The sequence below is a fragment of the Phaeodactylum tricornutum genome, chromosome 10 (assembly GCF_000150955.2).
Source record: "Phaeodactylum tricornutum CCAP 1055/1 chromosome 10, whole genome shotgun sequence".
Lineage (NCBI taxonomy): Eukaryota > Bacillariophyta > Bacillariophyceae > Surirellales > Neidiaceae > Phaeodactylum > Phaeodactylum tricornutum.
The window spans coordinates 912,979-932,313 of NC_011678.1; the positions used below are offsets into that span (position 1 = coordinate 912,979).

Sequence of the window (19,335 nt, forward strand, 5' to 3'; positions counted from 1 at the left end):
GAACTCTTCTTCGAGGATGCAAGGCTTTGCCATTCACAACTAATGTAACTGGTAACAAAATTAACAGTAAGTCTATTTATTTGTTGACCTCGTTAGTTTCTGCCACGCGGCCGTACCATCTTATTCCACCAGAAGAGAGTCGAACGAGCTATCGTATTCCATGCACGGTGCGGAAATAATTGTGTCAGGAGTGGATACTTTTGATACGTCGCGACTAGGATATCGATCTTTACTACCGGGTGGAAGAATGCGCATATGTTGCCAGCGCATCTCCACACTCGCCAAGGGTGGTAGACCCTTCAGAGTTCGGTCTTCGTTGACAAACAAACACAATACTTGGCAGAGCAGTCGGGCAGATTGGGTTTTGCGTTTAGCGGCCCATTGGTGCAAGGCTCGTTCCCAACGAGGAGATGGAAAGCGGCTTGTCATATCCAGTGGAACAAAGTTGAAGTCGTCCTGGTCTCGAAATGTCTTGGTTTTGACGTAGTGTAATAAATCCACCATTTGCCGAGCATCTCTGGAAGTTTCGTTGGTCGTATCGATGTATCCCGTCAAAAAAATGTTGTCGGACACGTGGCCCAGCGTGCCGTACATCACCCAGTATTGGCTTAGTCGCAACCCTTCACCGATATCTCCCCTATCGTGCTTTGCAATCCAACCCCGGTTTCCTAGCCAATTGTAGATCATATAGGAGAGGAAAAAGATCTGCAAAGTCCGAGAAAATGCGCTAGCGGACCGCTTTTTGACCACAGCGTCCTTGTGTTCCGTATTTTCCACACTGTCACCGTCTGTCTTTTTGTAGTCCCCTTCGTCCGTATTACTAAAGCCCAGCCATCTGTCCCAATATGCCGTTGGAATGAATAATACTTGTATCAGCATACCAATTGGCTGCCAATTGGGGAGATTAAGCGTTAAAAAGAGCCCCAAGTGCATTTGAAAAAGGACAAGCGCAAACCAATGTCGATACTTTCCTCCCAGTACGCAACCAATTGGCGCTCCGATTTCACCCACCATGGCCATGGCAGTCATAGTCTTGGAAAGAATAGGCTGGGTACGTATGAGATCGCCGAGAAAATTGTCCCGCGTGGCAAAACTCCCGCTGAGTGCGTAATGGACGGCAGATAAGGACGGCGGCAACCATTCGCATTGGTGCCAATTCTTCCATCCGTGTACGTCAATGCGATTCAAAGCAGTACCGAGATACATGAAGGCAATTTGCAGTATCAATCCCAAGCAGGGCAAGCCGGTACATTGCCAGTGACGGTGACTGGGCTTTTTCGTCTTGTGTTTGCGACGTGATGCGCGCCATTCGTCCACGCTCCAAACGTCCGCGAGTGGCAGAAAACAGCTCCAAAACAACAAGTGGCGAAGAAAGGAGTCGCTGCCGTCCGTGCCAGGCATATTCCGACTCTGTTGCGCGACTTGAACAATGAATAGAACGGTCTTGACGAGACCGCCTACCCTAGCGGTTTGCTGAAACAAACCCACCGTGAAAAAGACCGCCAACAACGTAGAAATACCGAACATTGCAACTTGGAAAGCCAAGGTTCCTCGGTAGAACCAAAGCTTGTGCAATGGGGCCTGGTGCGGAAAATCTAGATCCGATAGGAAGGAACGACTGGGCGGCAAAGACGTGTACCAAGCGAGATCGTACTTTCCCAACGAAGTGCGAGCGTAGATGTCATAGAGCAAGTACAACCCGAGCAATATACGAAACAAAGCTAACGAACGTTTGTCCAGACAATTCGCTCGTGTTGCCGCGACCCCACTTGGAAGGGTCTCCATCATAGCTTCGCTCTTACATTCAACATCAATAGCTATCAAGCTATCACGGGAGAACGAAATGCCATGCAGTATCGGGGGCAATAGAGTGTACAGTTTGGAACGGCGCAGGGCATTGGATTCGTTTCGGATCGGGATGGTTAGGTACCTACTCACATTGACATTGACTGTGACAGTGAAAGTGACACAAAGACTTGTAAATATGGGTTCCGAGTACCGGTTCGTTGTTTCTTTTCCGGGTTGGTTTGGAGCCGTTCCGGAAATTCCCGACCGGATCCTTTCGACAGTTTACGGTGCCTATCTCTGTAACTATATAGCAACAGTACGTAGTACAACTAGTGGGTATATGCTGCCATTTTTCTATTCACAGTCACGTCATTGTCACTTGTCCGTCCACAGATTGGACGTGCTCGGCAGTGGATAGCGTTGACAACGACCCACCATGGCGTACACCAAGACGCAGACATTTGGTCGGACGACGAACGGTAGTTCTACGTCCGCTCACTGTAAACCCGTCAAGGCCAAATGCGTAGACAACCAAAGCCTCGTCGACGCACTCGTAGCGAAACGATCCACGCTCGGTAGCAACAACTACTCGCGGACGTTACGCAAAGCGACCGAAAGTCTCGCCAAACAGAAAGAAGCCGTCCAATCCTACGCCCAAGCCAAGGCACTGAGCGGAATTGGAGATCACGTCGCCAATCTATTGTTTCCCGCCGCGAAGCTGAAATCCGCAGAGTCCCCCGCTTCGTCAGTCGGGTCCACGAAATCAACCGCTTCCCGATCACGTCCACGGAATACATTGCCAACTGCCGATCCTGTGGAAAAACCAAGCGCGAGAGAGATTGCCTACCAAAACGCAGTGCAACACGCCACTGCTTGGAAATCGCTGTCGCTGACTTGGCGGGCGGTACTTCTAATCGACCAGCGGGAGACTCAATCGGACCACGTTATTGCCAAGTGCCGAATGTCCGGTATTCCTTGTGAAGCACGATCGTTACCCATTGGGGACATGGCTTGGATGGCTCAAGGAATGGACACTGCAGGCAAAATTAAAGCCGAACTGATGCTGGGGACAATCGTCGAACGTAAAACGGTAGACGATTTGAAAGCATCCCTCTTTGGCACGCGTTACAATGAACAGCAACTTCGATTGATGCATTCCGGCTTGCCACAAGTTCTCTTTCTGATTGAAGGAGACTTGACCAAAGATCTGCGTGGTTGCAGTGTGGAAACAATGCATACAGCGACCTGGGAAATTCGTTTACACAAGGACTTCCAAATTCTGCAAACGGCTCATCTCGACGAAACCGTGCAAACATTGAAACGCATGCATCGACGAGTGCTGCAACGGTCTTTTCCCCGCGCATTCGTAACTCAGGCCCTGCCAACTTTCTCCGAAACCGATACCTCTGTCAATGACAAGCAAGCTAAGCGGCGAAGTACTGATCAGGCGGCGCCCAGGAAGAATCGGCGACGTCGGTTGCAGTCGCTCATGGAGATGATGTTTGATGTCGATCCAACGCCCATGCCCGGTACGGAACGTTTCATTACTTACGCGGAGCTCAAAGCCAAAGTGGAATACGACAGAGAATTAGGAACCCGTACAATCGGCTCTATTCATAGTGCGATGCTGAAGCAAGTGCAAAGCTTTTCGGATCGCAAAGTCCAAGCCCTGTGCCGCACGTATTCGACAGCCAACGAACTATTTCTGGCCTACGAAAGTGTAAATGATGTCGCTTCCAAGAAAGCGCTGGTCACCGAACTTCCCATTTCAGATCCTTCGTCTCATCAACTCCGAAAGACTGGTCCCAAGAGTGCGGAAGAGTTGTACACTGTGTACGGAATGGACGAAGGAATCTCTCCACCGGCCTCGATATCGAAAGACGGCACTAAACCTTCCCTCACGGCGGCATGGATGCCATCTCCAATACAAGAGGAAGACGATGAAGATCTCTGGCCGAATGGAGATCCAAATGTGAAAAAGTACGTGGAGAGCCAAATGCCGTTTACTTCTATTGATTCCCAACCGATGGATATACCTTTGGCGCGTTGTCTAATTTCAAAATCAGCGGCGAGTGAGCAGCAGCCTCTGTCGGAGGTTAATATTGACAAGGCGAGTCGCTCAGAAGCACAGGACGAGGATCTGGGGGACGCTTTTAAAGGCATCGGAAGTTCAGCCCCCATATCTTCTGTTTGCAAGCGGGGCGTTTCGAAGCCTCTTACGGCGCCAACAAAGGCAGTCAACGTGGACGACTATATTGACTTGCTTTCCTCAGACAACGACGAAGGAGGCGAAACAGATACCGCTGAACCATTCGCCAAATGTGAGAAGGAGTTGGACTGTCTGCATTTTTCCGGCGTCGTGGAACAAAAAGCGGAATTGGCAGAGTTCAATATTCGGTCTCCCGCACCTGTGGTAGTTAGTCAATCTAGAGCCAGCTTTACTGCTCCATCAAGTTTGTTCAGCAGCGACGATGACGATGCCAGTGTGTTCCAACGGTCTCCGTTGCGAAGCAAACGGAAACCTTTTTCCGCTGTTGGTAACTCCTCATGTAAGAAAGCAAGGTTTGGGTGCGAAACCGAGCAAACAAGAACAAAGAGATCCGCTGGCAATAAAGCTGCGTCTCCGGAAGTTGTGGTTTTAGACTAGGTCAAGTGAAAGTCTACTTATAACGATATAATAAAATAGAGATTGGAGTTCACATACGTTAGACATCCTTGAAATATGAGTCTATTTCAGTGTCAATCGTCTCTCGAACGCCAGATTTCACCAAGAGACAGGAATGCAAGTCACGCAGTCGCGAAAAGACTCAGTTTTCAGCGAACGACACTTTGTTGTACATCACGAAATCAAACGTTTCTCCACTCTCAGGCTATCGCTTCAATACAGCCAAAAGGTAGCCTTCGTGTGGTGCTATCATGAGCTCTCGGTGTTGCTTCGATCGGATCTGTAAGAACGAGATCTCATCGTCTTCCGAAAGCGACGTGAGATATGCGGAAGCGGTCTCCAACAGCTGCTTGGCAAACTTTGCGGCTTCGGGTCCAGCCTGTCGAGAAACTAGCATATCTCCAGCCCGATTCAGAATCATTACGCTTTGCACTCCTTTGTGCGAGGCGAGCCGGCTGACGGTGTCTTCGAGCTCTTGCAGATTGGCGTTGTCCACTGTCGTCGGGATCGTGTCCGACGCATGCGCTGTCGACATATTTGGAATTGTCTTGGAGAAAGAAGAATTGCCAACAAGTGCGTCTGGACTGGGAATCCACTTTCGAGGAATGGACGGATTCGCAAGAACGCGCAGATGACAAGTTTGAGAGACGGTAGACCTCTCGGTAAATATTTCTTTTTTTACAATTACCTGTAATTACCGCAACTCACTGTCACACCAAGCTTCATTTGGAGAATCCGAATTTACTATGTCTGAACGACAATTACTTGGATAGTCTTGTTTACCGGAGGAGAAATTCCGTGTTCTCCGTCGGTTTGAGCGAATAAGGGTACCAATATGGGTACTAGAGGGAAAACTTTTCACATTTGAAATCACTTTCGCTATGTTTTGAGTCCCGCTCTGGCGAAACAATTAATGCGCAGCGGAGTGGCGGAGTCTCGGAACGAGTCGGTAAGCGATGATGCACCGAAGCAAGCCGACTCTCACGAAAGTCGTTGGTCGTTGTTCCAATTTAGGTATGAAGCAATTTTGCACTTCCAAAACAACAGGTTGCCTAATGTAAGACAAAGTAACAGTTTTATCGAAAAAGGCAACCATCGTCATGTTGAGTGGTAGGACGCCTTTGCGGCACCGCTTTTTCTTCATACTGTCACTTGGGACCGTCTTATTCATTTTTGAAACCCGCTGGACGACACAAGCGATCAGTAAAAGCCTGTCCAGAACGCCGGAAGAAGATATTTGGAATTACTTGTCCTCGTTTGCGTCGACAAGCGACTCTGCCAACTACCTCAGTAGTGTTGATAACGGTAATCTTGTCGATCCATTCGAGTCGCCGACAGTCTGGAATACGAGTCAAATTCCTCCCGGTAGAAGGAAAATTGATACACTGGACTCCGCTATCTACAATGTCGCTAACGTTTCGGGTGCTTCGGCCATTTTTCCACTCGTGCTGACGGTGAGCTCTCAGAATACCAGCCGGACAACTACAACAACCGAGGAACCTAGCCCCGGCCGAATGAAACAACCCGATAATACCTTTTCAGCATGTATCCTCGTCATGGACGACAACCATCGCCTCGTGGAGTGGATTGCCTACCACTACTACGCCTTGAATCTGCGGCACTTGGTAGTTACGGTGGATCCTCATTCTAGAACATCTCCGACCGCAGTTCTAGATCGCTGGAGAGATCGTATGCAAATTGATGAATGGTCCGATCGAACATTTTTTCCGCGAATTAATTGGCGAAGCGCGAACGATACGGTCGAAAGACGACATTTGAGGCACAGGTTTCGTCAAGCGCAATTTTACAAGGGCTGTATCCGTAGATTACGAGAATTCAACCGAACGTGGACGGCTTTCATCGACTCCGATGAGTACCTTACCATCAATAGCCGCCTGGTCGACAACACGGCGCTCCGGATGCAACGACCAGGACACGTCGCCGACTACTTTCACGAGTTAACACAGCAAGCGCACAGCGATCCAAACTCCACCTTCGCTGTGAATTTCGGTCAACCCTGCGTTTTACTGTCCCGCACCATGTATGGATCGGTGGAAAGTACAGACGAGGAGATCCGTAGGGACGTGCCGGATTTTCTGGATCCAGCCCGCTTCGATACGCTGCGATGGCGGCATCGCTCAACCGAGGATGGCCACGTATTAGCCAAAAGTCTGATCGACATCTCGCAGGTTCACCGATCCCATATGGAAGGTATCAGCAATGCGCACAAAGTGCTTGTCGATATGTGTACGTCCGAATCCTTTTTGGCGTATACACTGCCCATTGGCATTCATCACTACCTTGGTAGTTGGGAGCAGTATAGCTACCGAGACGACGCTCGCGATGGTGGCGATGCACACAGCTACGAGACGTGGCAAAGGAAGGGCTCTGCGCTGGTCAGTACGGATGATGAGATTCGCCCTTGGATTCGCGGGTTTGTGGACATGGTGGGCAATGGCACGGCACAGTTTTTGCTGGAAGGGGCTGGGCTCCCCACAAACCGTACGGCAAAAAGTTAGTGGCAGTCAAGTTTGATTTTGGTGCCACTTGCGATGCTTAAGTATAGCCCCGAAAGAGAGAGTGGGCGTCAATGTATGTGGAGCACACAACAGGCCTACAAAAAACATGCAGATTGCAAGTTTGAGGGATTGCCTTACTACTTACTTTCTATTTTCGATCCAAAGCCTCTTAACCTGTTCCTTTGGTTAAGTACAGAGCATTGGTTCATAGTTGGCAGCTAACAAATAATACGTAGATCCAATTTTCACTTCTTTCCATTGTTGGGCAGGGGCTGTTTGCCTTTGTGCATCCATTGGTATGCTCGCGAATATAGATTTGATCAGATTTCCAACATCTCTCAATCTACAATTTTTCATTGTTGCACGCTGGGCTACTTCATTTTTCAGATTCTGCTATGCTAAATCCGAATACCGCAGAGAGATCCATCAATCTCATCAATACCGCCGGCGTGGCGCTGTCGGAATCGCAAAGACTGCAGAACGCTCGCACATGCTTTTTCAAGCGCGTTCCTTCTTCCCCTTATGAAATAACCAAAGCTTTTCTGTATGAATAGTATTTGCTATTCACTAGGAAACCAGTACGTACAAGGCTATCTCCGTCACTTGCGAGCCCGAGTGAGGATTGAAGCACGCTAGAAAGACCAAGCGAAGTTGCAGCTACCAGCTGACAATGGGATTTCAGTAGTGCTGACATAAAAGCTCGGAAACTGTTCGGTGGCAACGAGACCGACATGTAGAATCATTGTCAAATGGTTCTCCGTGCCCTTTCCCCAATGAAATATTTTCTTGTTGTTGTTGCTATCCGCCCTTCTTTTCCTTCGCCTCACCGTCAAAAACCTTTTTCGTTTTGATGCCGTGTCATCTTTCATGACGAGTGCAAATAATTCTCGACATCACCACAAGGGGTGCTGGTGTTTCTAAGTATACACCAAAAGTCTCAGCACGGAACGAAATTTGGAGGCAATTTGGTTTCCGTGGAATAAAGCATAAAACTTTTATGCTCCAAGTATCGTCTTCGGTGAGTTCCGAGGGTTTTACCGAATTTCAACAAAACACCTGCTGCTTCAGAACACCCTTGACTGTTGGACTCGGTCCTGGCCGCAATGACGATTTTCCGAACACCGTGGCTAACAATCTTGATAGCCTCTGCGAGACTGGATTCCACCCATGAACCATGTTGCGGTCTCGAGTGAAAGGCACTTAAGCCGTTGGCTATACACATCAAGCGCCATCATCCGTTACAATGAGAAAGTGAAAGGCAGCGCCGTACACTACTACGAGTGCATGGAATTCTGTACGCCATCCATTGTACGTCTTTATACAAATTTCGTGGGGCAGCCCTACAGGCTCATGGCGTATCAATAAAACCCCAACGCATGAATTCGATAGACAGTCTTTCGGCAAACAGTGCAAGCGCGTTGCATTGTTCCATTTGTCAGGACCAAAACACTTCGGGCACAGCAGTCATCTGCACAAACGTCTCTGCAGTAACATGTTTCACTGGAAATAGCGAATCGTGACTGACAGAGAGAGTGAGTCGGAACTTATGAGTCACGTGTCTTAAGTCTCGGTAGACTTCCCTTCACCATTGTTGAGGTAAGATGTCCGCAAATTTCAAACGAAACCAATATGGGTAGAAATCAAGCAAGCCGACTCTCTCGCAAGTCGTTGGTCGTTGTCCAACAATGCAACATGGTAATCAAACAATTGGCCTTGTAAAGCAAAACAAGCGGAAGACGAGGTACAAATTTATCCACTCACTACACATACCATGGCCACCCATACGACGCGATTATTGCACCAATTTCTCCTCATACTAACGCTTGGGACCGTGTCCTTAATTTTTGAAATTTACTGGACTACACATGCGATCATTGAAGGCAATGCGAGCACACCGGAAAAAAACCTTTGGAAATACTTTTCTTCATTCGTGTCGACAAGAAATGCCCAAATTTATATCAGCAGTATTGGCTTCGATAGCTTCGCTGGCCGATTCACGTCGCCGAAACCATGGAATCACTCTCAGTTCTTTCCTGGAAGAAGGAAAATCGATGCACGCGACTCCGCCATTTACAGTTTTGCCAACATATCGAGTGCTTCGGCTGCTATTCCACTCGTGCTGACGGTGAGCTCTGAGAATGCTAGCAGCATTACGACGACCAAAGCAAATACCTCCGGCCGAAAGGAACACCCCGACAATACATTTTCAGCATGCATCCTCGTCATGGACGACAACCATCGACTCGTGGAGTGGATTGCTTACCACTACTACGCCTTGAATCTGCGGCACTTGGTAGTTACGGTGGATCCTCATTCCAGAACGCGTCCTACGGCGGTACTAGATCGCTGGAGAGATCGCATGTATATCGAAGAATGGAATGATCGATCGTTTCTACCCTCTAATATTGGACGAAGCGCGAACGATACGGTCGAACAACGACATTTAAAGCATAGGTTTCGTCAAGCACAATTTTACAAGGGCTGTATCCGAAGACTAAGGGAATTCAACCGATCTTGGACGACTTTCATCGACTCCGATGAGTACCTTACCATCAATAGCCGCATGGTGGACAACACGGCGCTCCGGATGCAACAACCAGGACACGTCGCCGACTACTTTCACGAGTTAACATGGCAAGCGCACAGCGGACCAAACTACACCTTCGCTGTGAATTTCGGTCAATCCTGCGTTTTGCTATCACGCGCCATGTACGGATCAGTAGAAAGTACAGACGAGGAGATCCGTAGGGACGTGCCAGATTTTCTGGATCCAGCCCGCTTTGATACGCTGCGATGGCGGCATCGCTCAACCGAGGATGACCACGTGTTAGCCAAAAGTCTGATTGACGTCTCTCAAGTAAAGCAACACCACTTGGATGGCAAAGCCAATGCGCACAAAGCTCTTGTTGAAATGTGTAAGTCAAACTCGTGGATAGCGTATACACTGCCCATTGGCATTCATCACTACCTTGGTAGTTGGGAGCAGTATAGCTACCGAGACGACGCTCGCGATGGTGGCGATGCACACAGCTACGAGACGTGGCAAAGGAAAGGCTCTGCGCTGGTCAGTACAGATGACGAGATCCGCCCTTGGATTCGCGGGTTTGTAAAGATGGTAGGCAACGGTACGGCACTGTCTTTGTTGGAAGGAGCTGGGCTTCCCACAAACCGGACTGCGTAACGCGTGTTATTTTTTTCAGAGGAGATTCGTCCTAGGCACCAATTTTTTATATGTGACGACAACCACAATTTTCAACGAATCTACCGAGAAGGTGGACGTTCCATGATATGTATATAGCGCATAGTATGTTAGAACCCACGATCTAAAAGTCAAAATCAGTGACCAGCTGTGAGGGCACGCTATATCTTTCGGCCACTGTGCTACAGGAAAGAGCGAACCTACGGTTGTCGCCCAAAACATGGAAAACGGTTTACGTCAGGGGTTGTCGTAAAAGAGGGATCGAAAAGTTCTTTGTCAGTTACGTCCCATCGAGAACGAACGTTTCTGGAACGCCTTCACAGTTCCTTTAAGCGAAAGCGCCATAGCCGATGTCTTCATCTGCAGTGACAGCAATAGACACCACTTACTTTGAAGCACAATCAATCCGTTTTATTGACTATACATCATTTCACTTAGAACGCCAACTGTAGGCATTTGACGAGGCACAAAAACACGATGAAACATTCAGACGACATCCTTGATTCCAGCGAGAACAGCTGGAATGGTAGTATGCCTCACATGGACACTATCGACAGTCATCAAGAAACGCAATTGACAGTGGTCAATCTGTATCGTTTGCTGTACGCTATGGAACGGGACGACGCTCCAACTGGTCAGTCGTGGCAGTCGCTCTTGACGCGAGCCGAACTGGCACAGTCTTTGTGGCAGCGTATCGCACCTTCCGTTCGCGATAGGCAATCAACCACAAATTTCAAAGCCTGGCAATACCGAGTGGAAAGAGCCTGCGCCCGGGCTCAGCAAGCTGCTGAGGACCGTCGGCGGCAGGATCCGAACGCCGAAAATGATTTAGTGAAGCAGATATTTTTCGCCAATCGCCAAAGCCCCCAAGAAACTGGACAGGGTGAAGACGACGAAAACGACGACGACGACGAGAGCACCTCTTCACAACTCGACACGTTTAGTGAACACACGCCATCCCCGTCTCCAAACGCCGCTACCACGAATCAGCGTTTTTCCAACGCCAGTTTGGAAGACTTACAAAAAGAGCAGCGTAATCAAATCGAACAAGCTATTGGTCAAATGGCCGCTCAAATGAAAGCGGAGATGTCCCGGATCCACGAAACGCTTCGGAACCAAACCGAAGATCTCGACGACATGGAAGATTTGGCGGCTGATAATGTCCAGAAGGTTTCTGAGGTGGCGGACGACGTGAAGCATCACGTGTCGGCCAGTTGGTCGCGAACGATTGGCACTTGGACAATGATTTTTGTCATGCTGGGTGCCTTTTTGTTTTGCCTCGTGACCATTCAAATGGCACCCAAACGAAAAGGGACTTGCTTGTTTTACTGCCCCACGCCAGATACGGAGCTCTTTTGCCGTTTGCTTCCAACTGGGCAGAAAGAATGCGTTGATAGTGAACAAATCCGCCGTACGAAAGTGGACGAAGCCGCTGAAACCGAGGATAGTTCATTTTTGTATATGGACGACACTAATCAATTTGTCTTTGACAATGGAGATCCCCAAGACAAGTTGCCAAGCGTTGCAACGTGTGAGCTTGATATGAACGGCGATTGCGTGGAAGAATATTTTGACGACGATGAGGAAGTTTTTGTTCTTCCGCCAGCGGAACAAATACGTCACGAAGCGCTCCGTGATTACACACAAATGCAATGCGCCGCCAACGATATCCAGGCTTCTCTTTCGGAAGCCAGCCACCAAGTCGAGGGTATCCAATACTCTTCACCATCTTCCAAAGATGAAGCTTTAATTCAGAGCACAAAAAAGAGAGAATCGTTGACAAGCGAAAGAGAGCTTCCAAAAGTTTGAAAAAGGGTACAGCTAAAACCGGGACCCTTTCTAATCCGCTTACAGCAAGGAATGAAGAGGAATCTATGACGCGTCAAGTTCTGCTCTGTAGCGGCAAATCGTTTAGGGGTAAAGACATTCGGCTAAGCAATGAAGAGGTTGAAGACTTTGCTTGCTTTGCGGCGCACCGACTGGAACTGATAACAAACAAGATAGCAACGGATGGACCGCGCTTCATCTGACAGCTCGCAACGGAAATTTCAATTTTGTCCAGCTATGTTTAGAAGCTGGAGCCGACTCGTCATTACAAACTATTGATGGTCGAACGGCACTTGATATCGCCACGAACGTTTTGGATCAAGGTCACCCCATGTTCGGTCTTCTGTCGGGGGACAGAGTTTCCGGCGACCACGTCGAGCTAGAGCCAGAGGGTGACGATTTAGAAGATGTTTCGAAAGCTGCTATTAGAGATGCAGTCGGAAGTGGAAATGTCGATCTCCTTAAATGTTTAACGAACCGGATGAGGATGGCCGGACCGTACTTCACCTAGCTGCGGCGATTGGAAATGTGGAGATTGCTAGCATTCTATTGCAGACAGGAGCCAGTCCTGCACTCGCAACTGACGACGGTAGATCGGTGAGGCAAGTTGTAATTGACTACGCAGGTCACGATCATCCAATACTCGAGCTGTTGTTATAACTCAGGTTCAGCACTAGAATTCGTAACTGCGCTCAATTTTTCTTTCATCAGATGTTTCCGTGCCGGCCCAAGCGTTACCGCTAACAGACAAGATCCTATCGTAAACCAGAGCATCATCGCCATCCAAAGGCGAACATCCGATAGGCCAACCTCCGGTTCGCCTATGGTTTGGAATACGAGCAGATCATCAAACCCACTCGTCTTGTCAAATGGCGTACCGAGCGTCAAGTCATGCGTGGGGAGGCTTATTTTCCTTATGTCAAAAAATGTCGCGTTTTGAATGGATTTCCTTCCGGAAATCTTGAGGGCCTGATTGAAGTAGCTTCTGTGCTCTCGAAATGCAAAAATAATGCGGGATTCCGGTGATTCGCACTCATGACAGTCTTCTCCAAAGACTGCTATTTCAAACAAGGCTCTCTTTGGCATGCCCGTGACCTTTGTCACTTTGACAAATGCGATGTCAGTGAATCGCCGTAGAAACAGTTCTAAAGATACTTCTACGATATGCTGGTCGTCCGTGGCAACCCCCCATTGCCTGTGCAGTTCCAATTCAAGATGCATCACTACGAGCTCGGGACCGACCAGTTCAACATCGACGAACGAAAGTCGACCGTCTTCCCGCTTCTGCAAAAGATTACGAGACACTTGGGCGATTATATATGGAATGTATTTCAGAGTAGTAATAGACAATGACATCCCGCTGAATGCAATTTGAGTCTCGATTAGCAGGCAGTAATCCGAAACCTTTTCGCCAAGGCTTGCGGTAGAAGGCTTCGAAGGCTCACAGAAGTCAGTTGGCCTCGAAAATATATTTTGAATATGCAGTGATTTAATCAAAACATCATACCGTTGCAGCTCTAGGACCATCCAACGGGCAAAGATGCTGTTCACTAAGGCAGTGGATCGCTGTATAAGTTCAGGAGTAATTCGCAAATGCGGTGGTGCCATGGAGACTCTTGTTATCAGAGAAACAATATGGTTGGACATGATGAACTTATTGACCCAAAGAGGCGGCCATGCGTTTGATGTTGTGATAGTGTTTGGCTGACAAGGTCTTGTACGACGGGAGATGACCGCGCACCTCGAAAGTCCATTCCAATCCAACTCTAGGATGAAAAGTTACTATAATTTATCGACCCGCAAATAAGTTGCTGTACCGTTGGACATTCGTCACGGCAGTTACACGATTCCAATCGAAAGCCACGAAAAAAGTTGAAACAAAAGTGCATGTATTAGGTCGCTGTCAATCCCTACGTTTAGAAGGTTCCAACGAAGGTTCCAACAAAAAAAGTCAGCGCCTCGATTCAACTTGCTTCGACTTCGCATTCCAACAACATCCGTCGACCATTTCCCCACGCAACAGCTGTCGCGCTGCCCGACATTGCAGCAATATTATGAGGTCATCGCTGATTCGGTCTGGGTGTAAAACGACCGTCGCGTTTCGACGCCAAATTACCCACCGTGTACAAGCTGCCGATCGTTCCTTTCTATTGATGCTCTCTCGGTAGGAACAGTGAAGACACGAAGGAGGTTGTACAAAGCCAAGACGAGCGAAGAAGCACATTTCGACAAAGAGTGTTTTAATTTCATCCAATGAAAGTTTTCCTTGTACATCTTTAGGACGCAAAATTCTATCCACTCGCTCCAGAATGGCTTGTTTACCCAGTACAGATGGTGCCAAAGGAACATGAGAATTTTCCTTGTCTTCAAAACTCAATTTCGACAAGAGTTCCGTTGCAGAAGAGTGCTTTGTCCCTCTTAGTGTTTCTTTTGTCGAAACCACTTCAAGGTCACGACGGTCTCGATCGACCCAAGTCACGTGCAAAGATCCCGCAGATTTTTTTCGTAGAATCGATGAAGGAGAGGAGCTTGCCAAAGAAGAGGTGGCTTCAGTAGTCGAGGAGCGACTAGCAGTAGAAGTGGCCGATGACGATGAATCGTGGTGATGCAAGGACTCTTGTCGCGCAATCATCAAATCAAGCTCGCGCTCTATGTTGGCTCGATAGGAAGGATGCTTTTGTAGGAGTGACTGAAAGTGCACGTAGTCGCGTCGGGATACTTTACCCTGTGCTTCGTACTCGCCGAGCCTTAATTCCAAAGCGGATTGCATGGCAATGAGCCAAAGTTAAGGTTTTTTGGGTGGAGTGCTATCGCTAATCGCAAAAGGGCAGATTCACACGAAAGAGCAGAGGTTAACACAAAAACAAGTACCGGCGTTAGCTCTGTTGGGTACCAGTGAGATGGTGGCTATCGTGATTGCTTTGGATTCTTTCCCATGGTCGAAGGCAGGAGCTTCGGTGACACAAGGTCAACGGTCGTCAAGCAAGCCGCGCAGATCAATCCAGCGATATGGTTAAATATATCGGAATCAACATGTGGTTTTTGGTACTATGCACTCACAGTCAACGCTTATGGATCGAAACGTTATATGAAGTTAACGTTCTGTTGAGCTCTTACCATAGTAACTTATTCGATGACAATTTTCAAGTTTTAAAGTTGGCCAGTTCAAAGTGAAAACAGGATTACTGCTTTTGTGCATGGTTTCGAAATTCAAATTTGTTGGATTTGGGCTTGTGTCCCAAACTTTAACATTAACATTTCGGGGCACACACCTAAATGTGAAAGCGGAAAAGCAAGCTCTCCGTGTTGCTGTTAGTGCGGGTCGGCGGCCCTACGGTATGTTACTGTTAGCCGAGATCCCTCACAAATTGTATTTTTCGTACAGTCTCATCTATATATATGCAGTCTCTGATACGTCTCATCGAGAGCTTGACCCGGTGTTAGTTTTCTCATCGCCAGATTGGTCGAAATTCCTGTATTGCTTGGCTTCTAGTACCTGCAGCTTTCCTAGCAGAGTGGGCTGCCGAATCCTCATTCATAGTCATCCGCTGACAAGATGGGACAAATCCTCAGCAATCTACTTCAGATCTTCTACACGAAAAAGCTGGATATTGTGGTAATTGGACTCGAGAATAGGTAAACTCTGCGTTGCAACAGTCGTCAGTCTCCGGAAACGATGCGTCCTTGTGCTTACTAGCTTCACTGATACTGGATTCTCACATAATCTGTATCTTTCGTTGCCACTGCTCATCAATGCGTTCTTTTGCACTGCCTGCATTGCGTGTAGTGGGAAAACGACGCTGCTTTCGGTACTGGCACATGGACAAGCCGTCGAGACGGTGCCAACGATTGGTCTTAATGTCAAGGTCTTCAAAAAGGGCAAGGTCAACATGAAGTGTTGGGATGTAAGTCTTGGTTGTGTTGTGTGCGTGTCTCTTTGTTGTTACATAGTGGCGAACAACGCTGGTATGATTCATCTTCCTGAAATGTAATTTTACATGTCTCAACCCACTTGTCTTTCGATATGCCTGATGTAGATTGGTGGTCAAGAACAGTATCGATCAGAATGGTCTAGGTATACAAAAGGATGTGACGTTGTGTTGTACGTCGTCGATGCTGCAGCTCCGCAAAAACTACCGACTGCCAAAAAAGAGCTCCACAAGCTACTGGATGACGGGTCCATTGGTGCTACACCCTTGCTTGTATTGGCAAACAAGATTGATCTGCCAGAACACGTAGGTGAATCGGAATTGATCGAAAAGTTGCAATTGAACTACGTCTTAGAAACGCCTTGGATGGTTCTGCCCATTTCGGCCTTACAGTGTACCAATATGGATCAAGTTGTGGAATGGTTGACGGCACAAGGAAAATAATTATTCGTTGGTTTAAAAGTACTCACTTGTTTTTCTGGAACGTAAAATTAAGTATTTTGATGTGGCATGCTTTTGTCTATTGCACATCTATACGCTCAACTATTGACGCCCTCAGCTTAAAGAAACCAAGGCGCGTCTTCTTCGATAATTTTGCGGTCCAACTTTTTCGTCTTGGCAATGACAAATTCACGAGGCCGATTGGAGTCGACCAATGCTACACGGCAATCTAGTCGAATATGCCGCACTGGACGTCCGTTAATTGTCATACTACAGTCGCTGTCAGCCGCAGGCTCATCGCAGTACTCCAGAGAAATGTCCTCTTGGTCGGCAAAAACTTTGACTTTGCGTTCGGGTCCGCATGCCGCTTGGACCTGTTAATTGTGAACATACATTGCCGAGCAAGAGAAAGAAAGTGAGAGCTAGGCATCAGCGACTTTGGTCACGATGGAACCAGCGCTATTGCAAACGTACCGCATTCTCCGCCAACATGAGCTGCCAGAACTTTCCGCCCACCGCATCAACAGCCAAGTGAGCCGATACCCATTGAAAAGCACCCGCCAAAATAGATTGTACTCCGCGCTCACCCCAGCAGCCCGCTCTCCATACAATTGTGTGCAGACCACTGCGCTCGCCTAAATGTTTCATGACATCGATCGGTTCGCTTCCGTCCAGCAATTCGACAATAACACCCATTTCCTCCAGGTTACGTTTCAAAGCTTGTGATTTAAGAAGTTCATCCTGAATTTGCTTTGTAGACTCCTCCGCATTCTTTTGCCATTGAATTGCTGCTTCCGCTGCCTTGGCCGCATCTCCGGTCTCGATGGCGGCCGCCGCCGCTGCGGCCGCTTCGGCGGCTGCTTTAGCCGCTGCAGCTGCAGCATCGGCAGCAGCTCGAGCCTGAGCTTCGTTTCCCCGACGCAACAATACACGGGTAGGCTTGCGGTGGTTAGCTCGCCAAAACTTTTCAATATCCACGTGGTTCGGTAAATCCGGTCCACCATTTTTCAGTGGGAGTTCTTTCAGATCGGTGGCGTCCATGACAACGATACGCTCCACGCCGGCGGGGAGATCACATCCGTGCGTCGCCAACCATTTTAACCCACTCAAACGAGCAGCCAAGGAACCATCATCGCTGGGACCGTTCCCTTGTTTGGGGAACGTTGCTACTACCGCGTCGGCTTGCTCGTACCATGGCATCATCGGAGTTCCACTCATGTCTCCCTGAAAGTCCTCATCTTCGAATTCGACCGACAAAAATTCTTCGTCGTCAAAGTCATCATCGTCGCCATCATCAGCCCAGATGACTTCGGGAGGCGGAGCGATTTCGTATGCTCCAAACTTCCGGAAACTCAGATTCTGGCCACCGAACTTGGTACCGAAAGCGTTACCCTGACGAGCAAACGCTTCGATATTGTCCGAATCCACCACCGAACAGTGTAAAAATCCGAGAGGTCGTCCAAACAAGTTGAAATGTGTGCGTGCCATTTTATGGAGCTTGCTGTTCGCGAGCTGAGCATAGGCCACGATCAGATTTTCGCACTCTTCTTCCAATACCGATCCCATGCGGACTTCGATGCCCGCAGAGTGCAAGGCGGCGGCACCCTTGGAATGTCGTTCCTGGATCGGGTCGGCACATCCAATGACGACACGAGGAATACCAACGAGCTCGATCAGCTGTGTTATAGGAGGAAGGGCCGTACCTTCCCGCTCGGACGATGGTTCCAAGGTCACGTACAAAGTACTGGTTTCCAGATCTTTTCGTAGCTGTTCCGAGGAAGGCCAGGAGACGCACCACTCAGATAATGGTGTTACTTCAAGACCCGCCTGTGCAATCGCAGCCCGAACGGCATCGTTTCTAAAATCACTCCGTGCCTTTCCGAGGATACGTCCGTCGTCGGCCACCAGAACAGCACCGACAGTCGGCTTGGGGAACGCCGACGCAACACCACGTTCTCCTCCACTGTACCAGCATAAGAAGAAATATACGAAAGAGGAGTCAATGAGCCAAGGCACGGAAAGCAACACCTATGGATATTTGGTCACAGAACGTACGCTGTTTCAGCCTCGAGAATAGCGCTAAGCATGTATTCTTCGTCCTGCCGAAATTGCTCTTCCGTGACGGGAACGGGATCGGCAATATGTGTTAGTACCGTCATTTCCCTGTCGGAAAAAGGCAGCTTTTGCTGCTTCGTGTCTTTCTCTATCTCCATTTCGCCGCCAAAGGTATTTTCGAGCAGGCTACCGCCAGGGCGATGAAATCTGCTCGGCCTTTCCAGCGTCCGCTGAGACAACACGGTCGATCTGCGCTGCCCCGGGACAAACGCATCCGACAAGAGGCAGGAAAGCGCCCAAAAGACGTGCACACACAGCCATTTTTGTGCGAGCATCATTCTAAATACAGGGGACTAGAACTTATTCCTAATCCAGAGGAATGCAACCCTTTCACAAGTCAAGAGTCGAGGAGGTTTTGGTACCACCAGTTCCAAACGCGACGACAAAAAGCAGAGATCGAAAGACCATCCAAACTGTGACGTTGAGTTGTCCGTCGCGAACATGATAAGTAATATAGGTATTGCTAAATAAATGGTGTGCTACAAAATATTTATTGGGAAGTGGTGGTGTGACAAACAGGAGCATTGAAGTAACTGTCCGATTTTGGTATGCGACGCTTTCTGATGGTCGAGGCGTGATGGACACTCTAGAGACACAATGAATGTAGGTCACCAAAGCTATCAAACGATTACTAACCTCTCGTAAGGTAGAGCACTCTAAAACAGGATAAGAGCCACCCCCAAGAGGGGGAAAATGTGTCCCGATATACCACATCTGTTTTGATGTCCCCCTATCAACGACGTCAATAGGCAAACCCCTGAGGAATCTCGAGACCACCCGCATGCATTCGGTCACAGCAACACACAAAATGCTGATTGACGCATCCCCGAGTCAGAACTAAAGTGGCCAAAG

The 19,335-nt window shown here is 48.5% G+C and overlaps 9 protein-coding genes across 9 annotated transcripts; 5 read left to right on the top strand and 4 right to left on the bottom strand.

Annotated features, from left to right (window-relative positions):
* Nucleotides 1-120: 120 nt before the first annotated feature.
* Nucleotides 121-1,946, bottom strand: PHATRDRAFT_46618 (predicted protein; the record flags this gene model as incomplete). Its single annotated transcript, XM_002181066.1, has 2 exons — nucleotides 121-1,825; nucleotides 1,939-1,946. The coding sequence occupies 2 exons, from the start codon at nucleotides 1,944-1,946 to the stop codon at nucleotides 121-123; spliced, it is 1,713 nt and encodes a 570-aa protein (XP_002181102.1).
* A 218-nt stretch (nucleotides 1,947-2,164) lies between these two features.
* On the top strand, nucleotides 2,165-4,486 carry PHATRDRAFT_54612 (ercc4-like protein). Its single transcript, XM_002180886.1, has one exon. The coding sequence runs from the start codon at nucleotides 2,225-2,227 to the stop codon at nucleotides 4,433-4,435; it is 2,211 nt and encodes a 736-aa protein (XP_002180922.1). The 5' UTR covers nucleotides 2,165-2,224; the 3' UTR covers nucleotides 4,436-4,486.
* Nucleotides 4,484-5,000, bottom strand: DYNLRB (roadblock-related dynein light chain). Its single transcript, XM_002181067.1, has one exon. It carries the CDS (start codon nucleotides 4,986-4,988, stop codon nucleotides 4,659-4,661), a length of 330 nt encoding a protein of 109 aa, XP_002181103.1. The 5' UTR covers nucleotides 4,989-5,000; the 3' UTR covers nucleotides 4,484-4,658.
* Nucleotides 5,001-5,549: 549 nt separating this feature from the next.
* Nucleotides 5,550-6,972, top strand: PHATRDRAFT_46621 (predicted protein; the record flags this gene model as incomplete). The annotated part of the gene is made up of 1 exon (XM_002180887.1): nucleotides 5,550-6,972. Exon 1 carries the CDS (start codon nucleotides 5,554-5,556, stop codon nucleotides 6,970-6,972), a length of 1,419 nt encoding a protein of 472 aa, XP_002180923.1. The 5' UTR covers nucleotides 5,550-5,553.
* Nucleotides 6,973-8,743: 1,771 nt separating this feature from the next.
* PHATRDRAFT_36628 (predicted protein) lies at nucleotides 8,744-10,153 on the top strand (the record flags this gene model as incomplete). Its single annotated transcript, XM_002180888.1, has 1 exon — nucleotides 8,744-10,153. One exon carries the CDS (start codon nucleotides 8,744-8,746, stop codon nucleotides 10,151-10,153), a length of 1,410 nt encoding a protein of 469 aa, XP_002180924.1.
* A 558-nt stretch (nucleotides 10,154-10,711) lies between these two features.
* PHATRDRAFT_36629 (predicted protein) lies at nucleotides 10,712-11,980 on the top strand (the record flags this gene model as incomplete). The annotated part of the gene is made up of 1 exon (XM_002180889.1): nucleotides 10,712-11,980. One exon carries the CDS (start codon nucleotides 10,712-10,714, stop codon nucleotides 11,978-11,980), a length of 1,269 nt encoding a protein of 422 aa, XP_002180925.1.
* A 1,892-nt stretch (nucleotides 11,981-13,872) lies between these two features.
* PHATRDRAFT_46622 (predicted protein) lies at nucleotides 13,873-14,768 on the bottom strand (the record flags this gene model as incomplete). The annotated part of the gene is made up of 1 exon (XM_002181068.1): nucleotides 13,873-14,768. The coding sequence occupies one exon, from the start codon at nucleotides 14,766-14,768 to the stop codon at nucleotides 13,950-13,952; it is 819 nt and encodes a 272-aa protein (XP_002181104.1). The 3' UTR covers nucleotides 13,873-13,949.
* Nucleotides 14,769-15,554: 786 nt separating this feature from the next.
* Nucleotides 15,555-16,371, top strand: PHATRDRAFT_13157 (predicted protein; the record flags this gene model as incomplete). The annotated part of the gene is made up of 3 exons (XM_002180890.1): nucleotides 15,555-15,634; nucleotides 15,786-15,903; nucleotides 16,036-16,371. 3 exons carry the CDS (start codon nucleotides 15,555-15,557, stop codon nucleotides 16,369-16,371), a joined length of 534 nt encoding a protein of 177 aa, XP_002180926.1.
* A 34-nt stretch (nucleotides 16,372-16,405) lies between these two features.
* On the bottom strand, nucleotides 16,406-18,885 carry PHATRDRAFT_46623 (predicted protein). Its single transcript, XM_002181069.1, has 3 exons — nucleotides 18,424-18,885; nucleotides 16,843-18,331; nucleotides 16,406-16,742 (listed from the first exon to the last, which is right to left on the bottom strand). The coding sequence occupies exons 1-3, from the start codon at nucleotides 18,759-18,761 to the stop codon at nucleotides 16,488-16,490; spliced, it is 2,082 nt and encodes a 693-aa protein (XP_002181105.1). The 5' UTR covers nucleotides 18,762-18,885; the 3' UTR covers nucleotides 16,406-16,487.
* Nucleotides 18,886-19,335: the final 450 nt, after the last annotated feature.